The sequence below is a fragment of the Colletotrichum aenigma genome, assembly GCF_013390185.1.
Source record: "Colletotrichum aenigma strain Cg56 chromosome Unknown KSG_Cg56_contig07, whole genome shotgun sequence".
Classification (NCBI taxonomy): Eukaryota; Fungi; Ascomycota; class Sordariomycetes; order Glomerellales; family Glomerellaceae; genus Colletotrichum; species Colletotrichum aenigma.
Window position 1 is genome coordinate 2,916,424 of NW_023500913.1, and position 19,815 is coordinate 2,936,238.

Here is a 19,815-nt window from a genome sequence, read left to right on the forward strand (position 1 = left end):
CCTTCACGGTACACGTTGTATACTGCAGGAAACTTATGCAGTCTACCGGAACCAACTTCACAAACAACACCTTCGCCCCGGGCCGCCCGGAGCAAGAGCACCGAACTCGGATGCATGGGTCCTACGGGGCGGGTCTGATCCGGCACCCATCGGATCGAAGCTTCGGAGATCATGTTTCGAGCCCATGAACAACCGTGCCCGACGGGAAACACCGCCTGAAGCACCTATATTTAGTCTGCTTTCCAAACTCAGCACGAATAGTCGCTGTTTTTGGCGGGGTCTAACAAATGTTGCTGTCATCAGTATCACCACATTCAAGATAGAACCTTCACCAATCCGCATCAGCATCAGCTTTGGACGCAGGCCGATCCGCCGATAGCGCATGGTCACCGGAAACATTTGGGCTGTTCGTTTCTGGCGGGGCCACAATCGTTCCCAGTCGTAGCTCAGGATGATAGAGTACCCCGTGCCAAAGGAGAACATCTGGAATGATTTAGTGAAGGATGTGAGTGATTTCTCGACTTCTAAAATCATGCCAATCGGCAAGATGGCAGATTGGGCCACGCCACCATGAACGAAGAATGAGCTTTACTCAAAAGTTGAATGCTCAAGTTGCGCTGCGGCCTCTATATGTTTTGGCCCAACATCTTGCGCTAAGATTGACCCTATGTCTGAACTAATCGGCGCAATTGTCTTGGGAGTTTGTCCCCAAATAAGTGATAGCGTCATCGCACGCGAAGCATTGCTTGGTGTAGTGACTCGCGGCCAGCGGAGAAAGGAAACCCCACGTGGTAGTAGCAACATCTACGAAAAACCAAGGCCTGGAGGTGGAGAAGGCAGGGCTATATAAAGGAGCTTCGTGGGCCTCAAGGAGATGGGGTTCAAGAATACCAGGGCGGTTCGGCCTCATTCACTCATTTTCGCCACCATGGAGAACGAGATGGAAACCAGAATTCTGCTCGTTCCGAAGATTCATGAAAGTTGCCGACACAGTCCCTCCCAGAGGGCACTGAAACAAGCAGGGTTCTGGAGTATGCTCATGATACTTGACATGAGCGTATTGTTCGAACTACTACACGAGCTTCAGACGGCATCCTGGATGGAAAGAAGACGGCTGGTGTGCGGCTTGGTGCCGGTGGCGCAGAGGTTGCCGATGCTAGTCAAGATATGCATGACCTCCCTGCAGCCCAACTGATTTCCGATGAAAGCTGACCGGTCAACAGTTCTTCAACGGCTGTATGCGCCAGGATTCTCCGAGTCAAGCAGTCTTGTGATGCGTACTGAACGTCTACGAAGCCAAGCAGAGCGAGCGAAAGTGAAGTTCCCCTTTGGGTCTAGGTCTAATCCGGCGTTGCTGACAAGAATCTGTCCCAGGCATTCAAGCGCGACGAGGGCCGGTGCGTTGTCACGGGGACCACGGACCCCGACGTTTGCCACATCTTCCCGTTCGCCGACAGCGAGAGCGACCAATACAGACATCATCTGGTTGGCCTATTTCACATGGAGGCGTTTTGGGGCGAGGCTCGCTGCAGGAGACTGTACAAAAGTCTCAGCAGCGGCAGGCTTCCCAACATGATTGACACAGTAGCGAACATGATTTGTTCAAGTCGTGAGGTACATACTAGCTGGGCGCAGGGCTTGCTGGCCTTTGAATCCCTTGAGACACCAGCAACGTGTTGGCCCTGCATTCGCCTCAGGGTTCACTGGCTGGAGAGGACACGGATTCCGTCCATGGAGAGCAGAGTTTCTTTCTCGACGGATCCGCGCACCGTTCTGGTCCCGGAAGACATGCGAATCACGAGATCACGACCGGTCACAGATGGGCAGTTAATCACCATATTTGCTGAGAAAAAGGACCAGCTTCCTAATAGAGACATCCTTGAGCTGCAGTAGGCATTCCTCAGGATGCACGCCTTATCAGGAGCACCAGATGCTCGAGTATACCCCTGGCATCCTGAGGAGGCTGATGGCTTTTGGGACACTGACGATGATTAACCATGCAGGAACTCATCGGCGAGCTTGACTGTGACTTTATGGATAAAGATAATTACATATAGAACGAGAGGTAGCTAGCTGTCGACGTACGACATGTAAATATGAGTAGCCGTACCATATGTGGCCATAGAGGGTTCTCTGGGAGCCATCCTGGTCCTCAAATATTTCCCCGTCAGAGTCCTACGGTAGTCAACAAGGCGTGTCCGCAGGCGGCAGCCTGCCATAAGAAGAAAGTATGAAAAAGAGTTAGAAGGGAAGAAGGATGAATGGGCGTATACATTGTAGATCGACTCGCGATGTCCAAGATCCAAATAGTCCTGCGTGAATCAAACATGCCCAGTCCGCATACATGAAGGCGTGAATGATTCCATTTCAGTATTCATTGATGTTCGTTCGTGGAACTGGAAGGTTAATAGGCCCTACTGGCTGGCTCAAGGGTATGTTCGCAACATCACAGGACACATCGTCCGGCGAGATGTCAATATTCCATGGCGTTCGGTGAGTACCGGCGTTGATCATGAATTGGCACGCAATGTGGCGCCTGTATTGACGCCACATGAAGGAAGACGTTTTTCGCGAAGACAAGGGAGACGTCGGGAGTAGTTCCCGTGATGTTGAGACCACAAGTTGGGCGTTTCCGGGAGTAGAAGTGCATGCACCGCCGATGTATCAAACGCGCGGGTGGCTGAGCTTCAGGCCACTACAGGCACATACGTTTCGGAAAATAAATACGAGTTTTGACTTAATCCAAGGGGCCAGCTCGAATTTTCCAACAGATCCATTTCTCAAGGGGCAGTGTTTGCTGCACATTACCTCAGCCGGACACGCACGTGTCATGGGGTGGTTCTAGATGACTGCACTAAAAACAGAAGCAAGAGGGGGCTGGCAACCACGGAGGCTAAGTCGAAATGATTGAGGCTCGGCTCAATTGATCTGCCACATAAGAACAAATGATTGATCCTTTCGGCTGGGGTCGTGATTGCCAAGCTTCTCAATCTCAGGGGCCGCCTTCCAGGACACACAAATCAAACTCCTTCCTTCCAACATGCACGACAATATTCCATTGAATAACCTCCAGAACCATCGGCCTTTCGAACCCCGTCGACCTTACACCACGTTATCCAACCCCAGCGACGTTGGTCGCAGACATAGCAAGATGGGGTCCATCAGAGTGGCCATATCCTACGCCTTCGACTGGGCAATTCTCGTTGTCTTTGCAGTCGCAGGATACATTCTAGGGAATCTTACACCGCAAAAGCGCCCTTTCAGTTTAGGAAACCCCGACATCAGCTTTCCTCTTTATGACGACACCGTCTCCATCACGAACGCATTTCTCATCTGCATCGTCGCACCTATACTTGTCATTCTGATCGTCTCTCTGCTCTTCGTACCGGGCTCGACAGTTCCCCCAAGCACGCCGAAGTCCATCATCTGGAGACGAAAGCTCTGGGAGATCCACGCGGGATGGCTGGGTCTCATCTTCTCCGTAATCGGGACATGGTTCATCGTGAGCACGACCAAGAACCTCCTCGGAAAGCCACGACCGAATGCCATCGCGCGCTGCCAGCCGGACCTCGAAAACATCGCCCAGTACATCATTGGTGGCGTGGCGGCAACCACTTCATCGACACCGGGACAGCTAGTATCTGCCGATATCTGCAAGAATCCTGACGCCAGTGTCGTTAATGACGGCTTTCGCAGCTTCCCATCTGGACATTCCTCCATTGCGGCATCGGGCCTCGTCTACCTTACATTTTTCCTGGCAAGCAAGTTTGGAGTTACAGCTCCTTGGGCACCTCGAACTGAAGGCTTGACAGAACAGAGCCACTCAGCATTCCCTTCTCGCATTGTGGGAGACATTGAGATGCAAGGAAGCGACGCGAATTCGGCACCCCGAGAACCCACAAACAACCGACCGATATCTTCCGTCCGAAGACAGGCTGCTGCTCCACCTATCTACCTGGTCCTTCTGACTATGGTCCCCTTCTGCGTATGCATCTTCATCTGTGCTTCCAGATGGTTCGACTTCATGCACCACGGCGTTGACATCTTCGTGGCGTTCGCCATCGGCTCGGTCACATCATACTTCGGTTTCCGCTTCTACCATCTGCCCATCGCACAGGGGGCCGGATGGGCTTGGGGACCACGCAGCGAGGATGCGGCTTTCTGGGCTGGAGTAGGAAGACAGGGATACGGGCATGGAATGGACAAAGGCCGTCACTACTACATGGGCTAAAGGGCACGCGACGCGCTGGGAATAACGAAAGGCCCCGAATCTTCTTTACGCCCGCCAATGAACGCATTTGGATTTCACAGCAAGCATTACGAGGAGGCTTTGCCTAGGGTCACCAGAGTCATGTATCAGTAGGTGTACTAGGGAGAATTTAACGGACACGTTGGATGTGACAACCAAGACCAGGTGCATGACAACGCCTCAGTGGTTGACGTTGGCGAAGTTCTGCCCAGATATGTCGTCCCATGTCGTTCATCCTAACCCAGGTTAGTTGAGTCGGAGTCCGTGTGGTAAAGTAGCTCGGAGTTATCAGCCGAGGGGCACGGAGACCGAGGTCATTTGTCATATCAAACTAGCAGCCGGTCAAGCTTAATCCAACGCAGACTAAAATTAGCTTAAGATGCCTTCTTGCTCGTTGAGACGCCGTTTGACGGTGCGGTTAATGGCTTTTCGCGCTATTCTAATCGTGCCACGCCTGAAAAGCTCTTCCAATTATCTGGATTTATCAGGCGCGAGGACGCAGAACCGTTTCGCTGGCACACTAGCGAAGCTTCTCCCTGGGGGTTTCTACTATGCGTTCTAGTAATAGGGACGAACTGTGGCTTATACATGTCAGAGGCATCGAAAAACGACGTAGAAGCCAATAATTGAAGCCACGGCACACAGATTGGAATAATAGATTGACCAGTGCCATGCAGGACATGTAGATGCAGACGCTTGTTATGCCATTTATCTCTAAGGTATTCAAAACTCGGCACCTTAACAGCAGCAGGTCCCCGGCCGTGCCGTTCTCACCAGCCGAAAGTTTCACAGTGAACCTCTATGCTAATTTCCGCGCTGGCAATGTGTTGAGCGGCAGTGGTCCGTACAAGGTCAGTCAGAGATTGAGGGCCACACGACGCAATGAGCACCCGCTGACCAGGCTCGATCGCCTCCAACGTCTCACCAATAACCTTTGCTGCCTCGAGCTTGTCGTACTTGATGTCGCATAGGCTGTCGAGGTCCTGCGAGCGCCTGTGTTTCTCGGCAGACTTTGCTGAGACGTTGGCAGCTGTCTTTTCTTCCACGGTCTCCGTAGCGCCCGGCATGGGATCCTCGGATGAGAGGCTATCAGCCCCCTTATTCACTGTTTGTTGGGGCGCAAGAACTGAGTGCTCCAGAGGGGTCGGTGCTGGGGAATCGGTTAGGGACTCTTTCGAGCCCTCCCTGGTGACGTGCAGCATCATGTTCATTCCGGCACCGTGCTGGCACAATGACTGGATGTGATCCGCAAACCAGTCCAAGTTCTCTGTACTGGCCGTCAGCATGCATGGCTTTGGGGATATTAGGCGGAATCAGACGAACCTCTCTTCCTAGCGGCCCAGATGAAGTCGACGTGCGTCCCCGAGTTTGACTCCAGGCGCTGGATCAAGCTCGTCGCCAAGCCAAAGGTGAATGTGGCCCCGGTGCCACCCGCAATCAGGATCACCTTATCAAAGTTCTTAGGGTCTGGGATGGCTCCGTAGGGGCCGTCCACTGATGCCCACACTGACGTTCCAATCTCACGGTGGGCGCGGTCATGGACCGCCTTGGTGAAGCCGCTGTAAGAATTCAAGATTAACTCCAAACCGCCGGCCTTCGTGTTGGACACAATCGTGAAGGGATGAGTCTGGAATGCTCGGATGCTCGGGATCCACACGAAGCAGTGCGATCCAGGGACAGCCCCAGCCAGCGGCTTCTTGATCACCATTCGCGCACCGTTGTCGGGCAGCTGGTAGATGGTGGCGCTGTTGTTGACCATGTTGTAAAGCATCCTCGACCCCCTAATAAGACGATCGAGCGCCCAGATTGCTCCGGCAAAGAGCATTGCCACAGGGATCTTCCAGATCCAGTAGGGCCTGTGGAGGGCTGTGAAAATGATGGCCAGAAGGAATCCCAGGAGGTGGCTGATGTAGAACGCCTCGTAGCCCAGGTTTCTAGCCATGCCAAGAAGTAGCATAATCATGGCCACGCCAGCTGCAATACCCTCCCAGTTCTGGTCCTCCAGCAGAGTGCTCCAGCGGTTCTGGTTGCCATAGTATATCATGTAGAAGATAGCATGAAGCACCAGCTGGAGAACTGCGGCATACCCAGCGAGTCGGTGGAAATGGTTCAGGCGCTCGTAGGAGTGGCCGGACAGGATCCCCAACGGAGTGTTCTTCAGCCCGAAAAATACGCACAGGGCCATATTGGCGGTCGACATCCTGTAAACAACCAGTCAGCTTGCGTTATCAAGTGCCGCCACAAACAGAAAACTGACCATCCAAATCGTGCAGCAAAATTGCTGGTCTTGGCCCTATCCACGTGGTGGAAGCACATAACGATGTTGACGCCGACGAAGGCGATCGCCAAGAGCGCATGGCCGCCTGATGGAAACCCGGGAACCTTTCGGATAAGCAAGCTCCGGATTTGCCTATCGGGTGTTAATTTCCTGATCCAGCAGCCATTATTTCTCACGTGAGCCTCACCGAGATGTTTTGACGACAATAAACACACCAGGCAAGCGTTGCCATGCTTTAGGTGAGGACGTAAGTTTCCTGTTGATCGATCTAATCCAGTGATAAAGAATGAAGACGGCAATGACCGCACAGATGACGGCAGCATAGACCTTCAGATTCCATTCATTCATGAGCTGGCGCGCATTGGGCGGCTTCGGCTTTTTGGCTGCCCGTGCCTCAATCATGTTGAATGGTGTAAGTGATGCTGGAGTCCGTGCAGTGACGATTGTTTCAACACCAACAAGAAGACCCTCGGCAGAGACAAGGGGGGAAATGCTCAAATAATCGAAATGTTACCTATGGTATGCTAGCCAATGTCTGTGTCTTTAACACAAATGCAAACTTTTTCACTGCCCAAATACTAGGATGCCAAACACGACTTCAACTGAGGGTGGGGTGGAAGCCACCCGTAGCGTCACGCTCCCAAGAAGCATCGTGAATGTATCAAACTCAACCAGGGATACTTCAACTCGTGCATCCCGCCGGCTACGGTCGATTTCCGCCGCTTGAAGAAAATGCCTCGTGTAGAATGCAGGCGAGATCCAGTTGAGAGCTGAGAGCCCAACGATTACAACGTAGGTACTGGAGTTGTGGTGATCCTGATTGGATCTAATCTGATCCCGAGATAAAGATTTAGAGGCTGGACCACCATAAGTTGTGGACTGCCTTCTTCGGACGAAGTTTTGATTCCACACCTCCACTCAAGACAAAAGTCACTCTACGTTCGAGAGACATATTCGTCAGAATACCCACGAGGCCAGGATCTAATCAGCTAGTCGATGAAACAAAACTTCACCACTTCCAACAAGAAAACAGGGATTTAGTGGAGATATCTAAATGATTATCCGGTAATCATCGTACTATGGCTTCACTTCAAATCCTTCAAGCCGCAATACTCACAGAAGGACCTAGGCAAGAGGGCGTGAGCATATCAGCAGCGAAATCGCTCCAGCTCTATGGACACTCGAAGTTCGGAGGAAAACCGAGCTTCCAGGTTTGACATCACTTGACGACTTCCAATTTGACTTTGTGTGTGAGTAGATTGATAGAGTCGATCTGATATCACTTAGCATGCATGCTAGTTTAGTCAGGCATCATCAAGTCAACTGACTCGAGTCGCGTCCATTCGGAAAAGTTAGTTCAGCCCTGTGACGACTGTAGCACTTTAGCGGCCGCCCACAAGCCATCAAGCACTTAATTCTGCCGAAAGAGCTTCTTAGACGCTTTCTCAACTAACAATTTCTGAACATGTGCTTCTTGAAATAAGATGTTTCCGCAGTACACTATGTCCGCATAAGCCCGTCTCTGCTGAATCGAGAGAAGGCCGTTGCTGCAAGTCTCAAGCCCTGAATGCCCACATTGTTCTCCACTAATTCGTATCTCATTCCACTCTACGAATGTGACTAAGACGGCGGTATGCTGCAGAGTTTTGCGCTCCATCAAGCATCATGCGAGACGGAAGTCGGCTGGGCCAGGCCTGAGGCCTGAACCCTAGCCTAAATCCTATCTTTACGTAAGGGATCGGCTACACTATTTTATATTTAGCTGCGCCTAGCGCTTATAGCTAGATTAATTAAGCTACTTTATATAAGTCATAAACCCTCTAAGTATCTAAATCTATTTACTAAATAGTAAAGTTATTCTTAAGTAGTTATTAAAACTCTAACCTTATAGTTTAGTAATTACTAAAAAGGAGTTAATAGATTACTAAGCTATTAGAAGTAATACTTCTAAGTAGAGATTATAGCTATTATAACATATATCCCCTACTTATAAAAAAAATCTCTTTAGCTTTTCACTTACTAAAGTTAATAATTATTTAATAATTATTATAGTAATATAGTAATAACTATTTATTATCTATTTAATAATTAATTTTAATTACCATTTAAACCTCTTTTAAACTTTAAATTAATTAAACTAATACATCTTTATTTAATAATCTAACTTTATTTTCTTTTAGTTCTATTAGAAAAAGATTATCTTAGTTTAGCTTTCCTCTTTTTTTGTTATAAACCTTGTAGCTAAAGTAGCTTTATAGAAAGTAATTGATAAGAGACTAAATTAGAATACTCTAACCTATAATACTATCTTTAAACTAACTAAAGATATAAACTTCTAATTTTAAAAAATAAACTTTAAAAATACTTTTAAAGTTATAAAATTACTTTTCTATTTTATAGATAGTAAAATACTAAATAGATATAATAAAAATATAATTGTTAAGGATAATAAAATAGCTATGATTAAAAATCTAAGTTCTTTTAGTAATCTTATATTTATAAGATTTATATTTATTAAATAACTTCTCATAGAGAAAGTTTAATATAATCTCTTAGAAAAGATTTTTATATTAAACTCTCTATTATTGCTTTAGCTTTTTAGATCTTTAGTAAAACTAAAAAGTATACCTAGAAGTTTAATAAGCTAGCTGTTAATAAAGTTTATAATAATTAAAATAGAATATCTAGAGTTAACTATAATAATATTAAGGATTTTGTATAAGTTTTATATTTAACTTGTAGTAAAATAAATAGATTTAATATAAGCTTATTTAAAATAGGTCTTATTTATAGATTCATTTAGAGTTTCAAATATTTTAGTTAAACTAAAATAGATATTATAGAAAATAATTCTTTTCTTGAAATTTATACTTATAATAACCTTTTACAAAAACTTAAAAGCTTTAGTAAAAAGGAATAATATAAGTAAGCTTCTTAAGATAGTAAAGGTTTATTAAATAAAAAAGAACTTATTGTAAAAAAATAAACTTAGCCCTCGAAGCCTATGAATAATAGAGAGATATAATAATAAAATTTATATACTTTTCATAATTTAAAATATTTATAAAGCCTTTATAAACATAAAATATACTTCTATTATTGTAGAAAAACTTCTTTACATCTTATTTCTTATAATAAATATTTATTTAAATACTATAAATATTATAATATAAAGTTTAATAAATTTAAACATTTAAATATATTATAAATAACTATATAAATAACTATATAGATATCTATTTTAGTATTTGTTTTAAAAAGTTAAACCTAAAATAATATCTTTAGAAACTTTAGTATTAAATAAGATATTAATTATTAATCTAAAGCTTTTATAAATATTTTATTAACTTAAGCTTAAAAAAACGTTTTTATTATTTCTAATAAATGACTTTAAAATATCTAATTCATACTTTAATTTTTAATCTTTTGTTAGAGATCTATATAGAATTAACTATATATAGAGAGTTAAGAAATAACTAATAAAAAGATTTAAATTTTTTATTTATAGTTTTATTAGTTATATTAATATATAACATTCTTCTATTATAATAATGATAATATAGAATAATAATAACGCTTAACTTACTTTAATATTCTACGTAAAATAATATAATAAAGTTTAAGGTATAAAACCTTATATAAAATCACTCTATTTATTATAACCTATAGCTATAATATTAATTATATAATGTACATAGTTACATAAGTATCTTATATAATTAGTAGTTCAATAAGTTACGTTTTAAATTATCTTTCCCCTTACTTTTCCTTACTAGAGGATATAACTTACTAACCATATTAATAAGAATTATTATAATATATTACTTCTCTTATTATTATCTATATAATTAAATACCTATAAATACTTAAAATTATTACTTTTTATTATAATATAAACTTATTTATAACTTTATACTATATAAATATATATATTACGCTTCTAAATATGTTTATATTTATATTAATAGGTTATAAATTCAACTTCAAAATAATCTCTATTTTTTCTATTTTTTTATTTCTCTCTTATCTATTTATAAAACTTTATTTCTACTTAAAAGTTATATATATTAAAAATTAATGTTTTAAATTATTTTATTTATATTATGTTTATAAAATTAGATATATTAACTAGACGAGTAATTTAGTTCTATAAGATATATTTCTTATAAATCTATATAATAAATCTTATATAAATTAATTATACTTCTATTCATCTTTCTTTAAGTAAATAGCTTTTTATTATTACTTTATTCAATTTATATCTTTTAAATTATCTTTTTGAACTATCTTTTAGTTTATTTCTAATCTAGTTTAGATATATATTTATAGTATAATAGATCTTTTCTTAACTAATTTACTATATAAAATATATATCTCTTTAATTAGATAGGAGTCTAGTTAAAAAAGATATTAATTAAAGAAAAAGAATAAGAATTAATCTTTTTTATTAGTTAAACTCTAACATTTTAGGTTTATAACTATTATAATATTATAATAAGAACTATTATACTATATATATAATAGCATTTTAGTTAATAACTTTATTATTATCCATTTTTTATAAAACTTATAACTACATCCTATATCTTATTAAAATAATAATAACTAATCTTAAAGTTTAGTTTTGTAAGTTTATAAGTTTAGAGAACTATAAAGTATAAGCTATGTATATTAAAGCTTTATTATGTAATGAAGATATTACTATAGACCTTATTAAGCTTATTGTTTTTATTAATAAAAATAAAAACTATAAAGCTTTAAGTTATATATAGGTATTCTATAATAATAGGCTTTTTAGAGTTATAAAAATAATTCTAATATTTATATAGCTTAAAAATATATAAAAACTTTATATAAACTTATAGGTTTTATAAATAAGTTTTTAATTTATAAAACGTTTTTTAGTACTTCTTTAAATAACTTTGAATCTATAGAAAACTATATAAGTAAAATAAAAAAACTTATAGATAACTTATTTTATAATCAGATTAAACTACTAAATTAAATAGTTATAACTTATATACTTAATAGTCTAAACAAGATTTAAAAGGCTTTTATAACCTCTATAACTTAGTCTTTTAAGATTAACCTTTCTATTTATAACCTAAACTCTTTATATATTAATCTTATAGATAAGTATAAAAAAGAAAGTAGTAAAAGAGTAGTTAATAATAATATTATTAAGAGTAACAAAAAGAGTAAGAAATAAAATAAAAGCTGAAAAACGTAATAAGAATAAAATAAATAGAAAACCTTAGAAAGAATAGAAAGGTTTATATTATAAGAATTATAAGAAAACAAAATATATTAAAAAGAACTACGCTTTTCTACATCTTAAAAAAGTATTTAATTAGTAGAAAAAACCCTCTACTAATAATACCAATATTAAAAATAAAAAACGGGAACTAGTTAATATAACTACTATAGATAATATCACCCCCTATATATCTATTAATAATTCTTAAAGTCCTATAGATTTGATAAATTTAGTGTCTAATAAAAAAGAAAACGATATTCTCTTTAAAAATATAAGCTATACTACTCCTTATAATAATATAATTAATACTAATAATCCTTTTTAGGTTATTTAATTAACTAATCTATTATTTATATAGTTAATGTAAGGGGCTGGCCCCTAGGCTTGTTCAACGTAGAGGTGCCGTCGATTGACTATTCTAAGCTGAAGAAGGAAGAAAGGACTTTACAAGAGTAGGCACCTAACAGCGGTGAAGCAGGCCGGGTTAGGCGGCGTACTGCGGCAGAATAGTAGGTCCAACGGAGCCGGATCTCGGTAACTGCTCCGGCGAAGCCGGAGATATCAATCCGGGCTCTAGCCCGTGACAGTTAATAACTATACCTTTATAAACAACCTTATAAAAGTAAATAAAATAATAAAATAGGAAGAAATAAAAACTCTTATTTCTACTATAAAAAGTAATTTAATAATGTATACTAATAATAATAAGATAATATTAAAAGATATTTATTATCTATTTAAACTAAATATTAATCTATTTAGTTAATTTAAGCTAGACTTTTTAGGTATTACTTCTATTATATAAGAATAACTTATTTTATATAATATTAGTAAAGATTATATTATCGCTATAATGATGAACAAAATAACTTATATTTCTTCTAATTTCTTATTAATAGTAATAATAACTATATATATAATACTATAAATAATAATACTATAAATAATAATAATACAAATAATAATAATCATAATAGCCTCTAATTATAGTATAAACCTCTTAGTTGTATATATATATAGACTTTTTTTAAAAATAAAAGATAACACTACTATAAATATTGTAAGGGGCTGGCCCCTAGGCTTGTTCAACGTAGAGGTGCCGTCGATTAACTATTCTAAGCTGAAAAAGGAAGAAAGGACTTTACAAGGGTAGGCACCTAACAGCGGTGAAGCAGGCCGGGTTAGGCGGCGTACTGCGGCAGAATAGTAGGTCCAATGGAGCTGGATCTCGGTAACTGCTCCAGCGAAGCCGGAGATATCAATCCAGGCTCTAGCCTGTGACATCACCCCCCCGCTCCCCTCCAGCGGCGCGCCTGCGGCGCTAAGGCTAGGTCTCCATCATGCTCCATCGTAGAGCCATAACGGCGTTCATAAGCCTCTATTACTTCTGTCCCCTGGAGCGTCTCAACAGGCTCCTAGGTCCTCTCTATATATCCTTCCCACTTCACCAGAACTTCGCAGCATCACCCACACCCTTAACGCTTCTAAGTAGCAGTATTAATACTCTCTATACTCTAGGTCTCTTTGCTTTTATTATCTATAATTAGTAGTACCTGCTTATTATCTAATATTTAACTAGGTAAGGGGTTATTACTCATATGCTTTAGGATATCTATATAGAAGCATAGGTATATAGCTGCTAGTATATTAAGCTTTATTATATATAGTAAGATAGCTTTTATAACTATATACTTATAGTATAACTAATCTAATTTCTTATAAAGCCTAGGGGATCTATAATACCCTATATAAAGCCAGACTTTATCACCTACTTCTAGTCTCTCTATAGGCTGGCGCTTCTTATTAGCCAGCTCCTTATAGCGTTACTATATTAAGGTGAGGGTTAATTAGGCTATATCTATCACATCTTAAAGCCTTATTACTAACTTACATGCTTAGCCCTCATAGGTGCCCTCAGGGCTTGCTAGGTCTGCTTCCTTAACCTTAATAGGCTTCAGGTTATATCCATGCTCTAGGAAGAAGCTACTCATCCTAATAGCGCTATTATCACAGCTACAAAGCGCTAGCTAAGCTGCTGGAAGGTTATATGCCTAGTCCTTCTGTGAGTAGGTGGCGTAGTTATATAGGTAGGCCTAGATCTCCTGGTTCATCCTCTCTAAGCCTCTATCAGTCTGTAGGTAGTAGGTGGTACTAAGCTGCTGCTCTATTCCCAAAAGCTTGCAGAACTACTGCTAGAAGCAGCTTATCTAGTTGCTCCCTCTATCGCTCATAATTAACATAAGGATACTATGAAACCTAAAGTGGCAGTTTAGGAATTATTTAGCGTAGGCTTCAGCTCCTATGCTTTCTATCGCCTTAAGGGTTACACCTTTACTTAGCTAGTTAATAATTACCTAAAGATATCTCTCACCCTTATCTATAAGGGGAAGATTAGTAATAAAATCCATAGTAAGGTTGCTTTATATATGCTGTAATATTAGTAGTAGTTTCATAAGTCCCTTATAATATTCCCTCTAGATATAACTATATTTATAACTATTATAGTTACAGCAGAAACGCTATACTAGGTGCGACTAACTAGGCTAGTAGAACTATCTACTAACTAGCATAAAGGTGTTATCTCTTCCTAGATAGCTACTAAGCACTAAGTTATAGGTGCTTTAAATGATATAGGTGTGTAGCATATTTGCGTTATTATTTAGATCTTTATTACTTAATACCTAAATCTAATCTCTAAATAGTAGTTATTATTAATAATCTTATACTTAGCAATCTAAACCTTTAGCTTAAGGCTTAGGAGGAAGCTTCTTTCTCATTATTTTACAGCAGTATAAGCCTGCTGATAGACTTCATCTTATCCTCAGGTCTAATCTTAGAGTTACTATAGTTCTTCATCATTAGTAAATATAAGTATTAATAATGCTGCCTCTATATATTATATATACACTAAGGGTAGGGTTGCTTCTAAGAGGAGCTATAGGATTTAACCTTATTTACGCTTATCCTCTAGAGATATAGGTATATCTTATTCACATCTAGAGAGTATATCTAGCACTACTGCTTTGCTTCCTAGCTAGTACTATATCTTGAAGTTATACTGAGATAGTTCCTCTGCCTATCAGCTTTACTATTCTATAAGCTTCTGTTTCGTTATAAAGTACTTTAGGTTCTTATAGTCTGATAGGATCCTAAAGTGGCTGACACTTTATAGCTCTGCTCTCTATTCTCATAGACAGCTCATAATAGCTAGCATCTCCTTATTATATATCAGATAGTTAAACTAAGCAGCATTAAGCTGCTATAAGTAGTAAGCTATTATATAACGTCTGCTATGCTTATCTTCCTGTGAGAGTACGCCTCTAAGGGCAAAGCCTAAGTAATCAGCCTCAATATAGGTTATGCACTTAGGGTCTAGTTGATATAGAATAAGCTTAATAATAAAGATCCTCTTAGGCTCCTAGAATACTACTTCTTATTCCTTACCCTAGCACAAGGGGACACCCTTCTTTATAAGAGCTATCAGGGGTCCAGCAATCTCTAAGTATGCTAGGATAAAGATCTAATAGTAGTTTATAAATCTAAGGAAGCTTTAGACTCCCTTAACTATCTTTAGAGCTGCCTATTCCTTAATTGCCTTCAGTTTCTCAGGGTTATAAGAGATATTAACTCCAGCTGTAATAATAAACCCTAGGTATTTAACTATCTTCATAGAGAATGCATACTTATAAGGGTCTAAATATAGCCTTGTGTGTAGTAAGCTTATATAGTACTAGCTTAACCTTTATTTTATAGTCTTATTATGATCTATTTAAGTAGATCAGGATGTTATCTATATATACTATTATAAAGTTATCTAGATACTCTTAAAGTATGCAATTAATATATTATTAGAATATGGCAGGGGCTCCTATAAGCCTAAAGGGGATAACTAGCTATTTAAATAGCCTATATCTCATCTGGAAGGCTATCTTATACTCCTCTCCCTATATAATCCAGATCTTATAGAATGCTGCTACTATATCTAGCTTAGTGAACCACTTAGTAGCACTAATAGTCTATAGAATCTCTTAAATTAAGGGAAGAGGGTATCAGTTACGCTTAATAAGCTTGTTAAGAGCGTAGTAGTTATAATAGAAATATATTCCTCTGTTTGGTTTATATATGAATAGCACTGGGGCTGATGCTTCTGAGCTGTTAGCATAGATGAAGCCCTTATTAAGTAGGTCTTATAAGGTCTTATAGAGGATAAGGAGTTCTTCTTATAATATGCTATAAAGCAGACCTTATAGTAGTACAGCTTTATTATTACTATTATCCTATTTAATAGGGATCTTATAGTTAACCTTCAGGTGATATAATAGAAGGTTAGCAGCTTTATCAGGTTAGAATAGCTCTTAGAACTTAGCTAGTATAGCTAGTAGGAGGAGGGCTTTTAGGTCTGCCTTCTCAGTCTTCTTTATAAAAGCCTTCTATATATCTGCTAGGCTAATCGCTCAAACTTCATATCCTGCAGTTCCTTTGGTGTGTTGTTATGCCCTCTTATAAAGCGTTACGAAAGGGGCTCATAGGAGGAGGTGGGCAGCTCTGATCTGGTGCACTCATCCTAGCTCTTCCTCACCTTTTAGACGTAGGTCTATGCTACCCCTCTTATATTATATCTATTGCGTAGCAGTATTATATAGGATGTAGTTCCTCTCTATTTAGGGCTTCCCTAGGAATAGATTATTACTAAGGCTATACATAGTATATATAAAGATCTTCTTATTATAACTGCATAACTTAAGGTTAAAGATAACCACACCTATTGCTTTTATAACGCCTATAGCGTTGCTAAAGCTGCCTAATACTCACTTAAAGCAGTCCACTACTAGCAGGTGGAGCTTATAGGCTAGGTTATAGTTAATAAAGGTGTATAAATTACACCTTATATCTATTAAGGTGTCTGCTTAAATACCTTTATATATATAGGTAGTAATTACTGCTGACTTGCTGCTTATATAATGCTTAAACTGCTTCTATTTTGTGATATCACTAAGTTTAGCCTCTAACGCCTAACTTTATGGTGGAGTTGCTCTTTTCCTAAGCTCTCTCCAGCCTTAGAGCTTCCTAGCTCCTCTATAGGACTCTTATCGCTGCTCTCTTCTTACTTCTTAGCTTTCTTAACCTTTATAAGATAGGAATACTTCAGCTTAGGACACTATATAGTAATATAGCTAATCTGGTTGCAGTTAAAGCATTTATAGATATCTCTCATAAGCTGCAGCAGGTCTTTAGATAAGGAGCTGCTTTATTAGCAATATAACTTTATCTTCTCTTTACCCTTAGCGCAGCTAACGCTAGATATTAGTATATCTCTATCTATATCTTATTAGCAGTTAGGTTATAATATTTTCTGGGAAGTATAACTGAGGTAATATTCCTTAAGCTTCCTGCTATCTAAGCAGGATCCTATAGTGAGAAGTAGTTTTATAAACTAGTAGTAGTCCTTTAGTGCTTTTAGTACCCTTATTAATAAGTTGCTTAACTAGGAATTTAATATACCTTCTAAGTAGTTAATCTTAATCTTATCTTATTAAGATTCTCTCCTACTTACTGCAAGCTCTTTCTCAAACTTAGGAAAAAAGGAAGTAAAGCTCTCTTCCTCTTATTACTGCATAGTGTGTAACTTATCTAAGGCTTAGGCTTTAGCGTTTAGGTCCTTATATATTCTTTTAAGATAGTCTATAAATTAAGCTGGGGAGGTGTCTCCTTAGGCTACCCTATCAGCAAAGAAGGTGGAGGATATTGCTTAGGTAGTTCCCTCCAGCCTAGCGTAGATATTTGCAAACGCGCTCTCTTCTCCACCTATAGCTTTAGCATTAATCTATAGCTTTAAGTTTATCTCTAGAGCCTACTATAAAAACTATTATCTTATGCTACTAAACTTTAGGGGGTTAGGAAGTATTAGCCTTAGTTATCTAGTTAAGGTTGGTTTATAAAGCTTAGCTACTATTATTATAATACTATTACTTATTACCTATATAGTTATATCAGCTATAAATAGGGTAGGTATACTGCTTATAATCAGCATAAGGGTTGCTCTATCTGTTAATATAAGCCTGTTTAAAGCTGTTAAGAGCTGTATTATCTGGTCCTAAAGAGGATATGTACTTATATTAACTGCTTCGTTAACCCTGCAGTCAGTCTCTACAGTTATTACATCATTTACGCTACCCTCTAGCGAATCCATCATGTCGCACTTATGAGGTTTTTATATAGCATCTTCTCATTATGCTACCCTCTAGCGAATCAGTCGTATTGCTCTCATGAGGTTTCATAAGCATCTTTTATTATTAAGCTTAGAATATATAAGGGGCTGGCCCCTAGGCTTGTTCAACGTAGAGGTGCCGTCGATTGACTATTCTAAGCTGAAGAAGGAAGAAAGGACTTTACAAGAGTAGGCACCTAACAGCAGTGAAGCAGGCCGGGTTAGGCGGCGTACTGCAGCAGAATAATGGGTCCAACGGAGCCAGATCTTAGTAACTGCTCCAGCGAAGCCGGAGATATCAATCCGGGCTCTAGCCCGTGACAAATATAAATATAAATAATAATATAAATAATAATAAATTATAGCTTTATAAAGCCTATTTTCAAAGTAAATTTATAACTAAAGCTAATAAAAAACAGGTTTATAATAAAAATCTAGATTACTTAGATTATATAACTTTAGATTTATATAGGCTTATAACGCTTACTATATATAATAAATGTTACCTTTTTATTATCTTTATAGATAAATACTCCTACTTTATACAGGGAAAGTTATTAAAAAATAAAGCTAAAAAGACTATTGTTAATACTTTTCTTAAATTTCAAGCTAAAATAAATAATAATAATAATAATAAAAGAATAAAAAAAATCTCTATTAATAAAAGTAGAGAATTTAATAATAAACATATTAAACCTGTATAAATAAATAATAATATTATCTACAAAATAAAACCTCCTTATATGTATAAACTTAATAGACTTATAGAGCGTATTATACGTATTATAGTTAATAAAATAAGATCTATACTACATAATTTAGGTTTACTGTACTACTTATAGAGTGAAGCTTTTTATACTACTCTTTATATATATAATAAAACTTCTTATAGCTCTATTAAGTATAAAACGCTTTATAAAATAAAAAATAAAATAAAACCTAATATAAATAACATAAAAATATAAAGTAATATATATTACTATAAAAATAAAACTCCTTCTATTAAGAAACTAAATATATAAATATATTAAAGTTATATAATTAATTATGGATCTAATAGATATAAGATTTAAGATATATAACTTAAAAAACCCTTATAATCTTAAAACGTTAAATCCTTAAGAATACCTTCATTTCTTATTATAAAGAGCTTCTTATAAGCATAAATACCCACTTTAAAGAAACTAATAGTAATATCATACTTAATAATAACAGACATAATACTACTTATAATAATCTACTAAGAGATATTTCTAGTTGTTAACATATAACATTCTTTTATAATAATAATAATAATAATGTGAGAATAATAATAACGCTTAACTTACTTGAATATTCTATATAAAATAAACCAATAAAGTTTAAGGTATAAAACCTTATATAAAAATACTCTATTTATTATAACCTATAACCTTAATATTGATTATGTAATACGTATAGCTACGTAAGCACCTTATGTAATTAGCAGTTTAGCAGGTTACGTTTCAGGTTATCTTTCCCCTCACTTTTCCCTACTAGAGGATGCAACCTGCCAACAACAACAACCAGACTCATCACAATACATCTGTTCCCTTATTCTTATCTATACAATTAAATGCTCATAAATGCTCAGAATTATTACGTTTTATCATAACATTACCACATCTATAACCTTATACTATATAGGCGCATACACCACGCCCCTGAATACGCTTATACCTGTGTTAACAATATTAACTTATAAAGCTAAATAGATAAATCTAATATTTAGAGGGAAGGTTTTACTATATATTATACATCTTTTTAAGAGAATAAGTATCTCTATTCAATTACCTCTCTAAGTA

The 19,815-nt window shown here is 37.9% G+C and overlaps 2 protein-coding genes across 2 annotated transcripts; one reads left to right on the top strand and one right to left on the bottom strand.

The window, feature by feature from the left end:
* Positions 1–3,151: 3,151 nt before the first annotated feature.
* On the top strand, positions 3,152–4,231 carry CGCA056_v011051 (putative lipid phosphate phosphatase 3; the record flags this gene model as incomplete). The annotated part of the gene is made up of 1 exon (XM_037326298.1): positions 3,152–4,231. One exon carries the CDS (start codon positions 3,152–3,154, stop codon positions 4,229–4,231), a length of 1,080 nt encoding a protein of 359 aa, XP_037175998.1.
* A 788-nt stretch (positions 4,232–5,019) lies between these two features.
* frp2-0 (Ferric/cupric reductase transmembrane component 2) lies at positions 5,020–6,929 on the bottom strand (the record flags this gene model as incomplete). The annotated part of the gene is made up of 4 exons (XM_037326299.1): positions 5,020–5,516; positions 5,573–6,450; positions 6,507–6,659; positions 6,715–6,929. 4 exons carry the CDS (start codon positions 6,927–6,929, stop codon positions 5,020–5,022), a joined length of 1,743 nt encoding a protein of 580 aa, XP_037175995.1.
* Between the last annotated feature and the right edge of the window lie 12,886 nt (positions 6,930–19,815).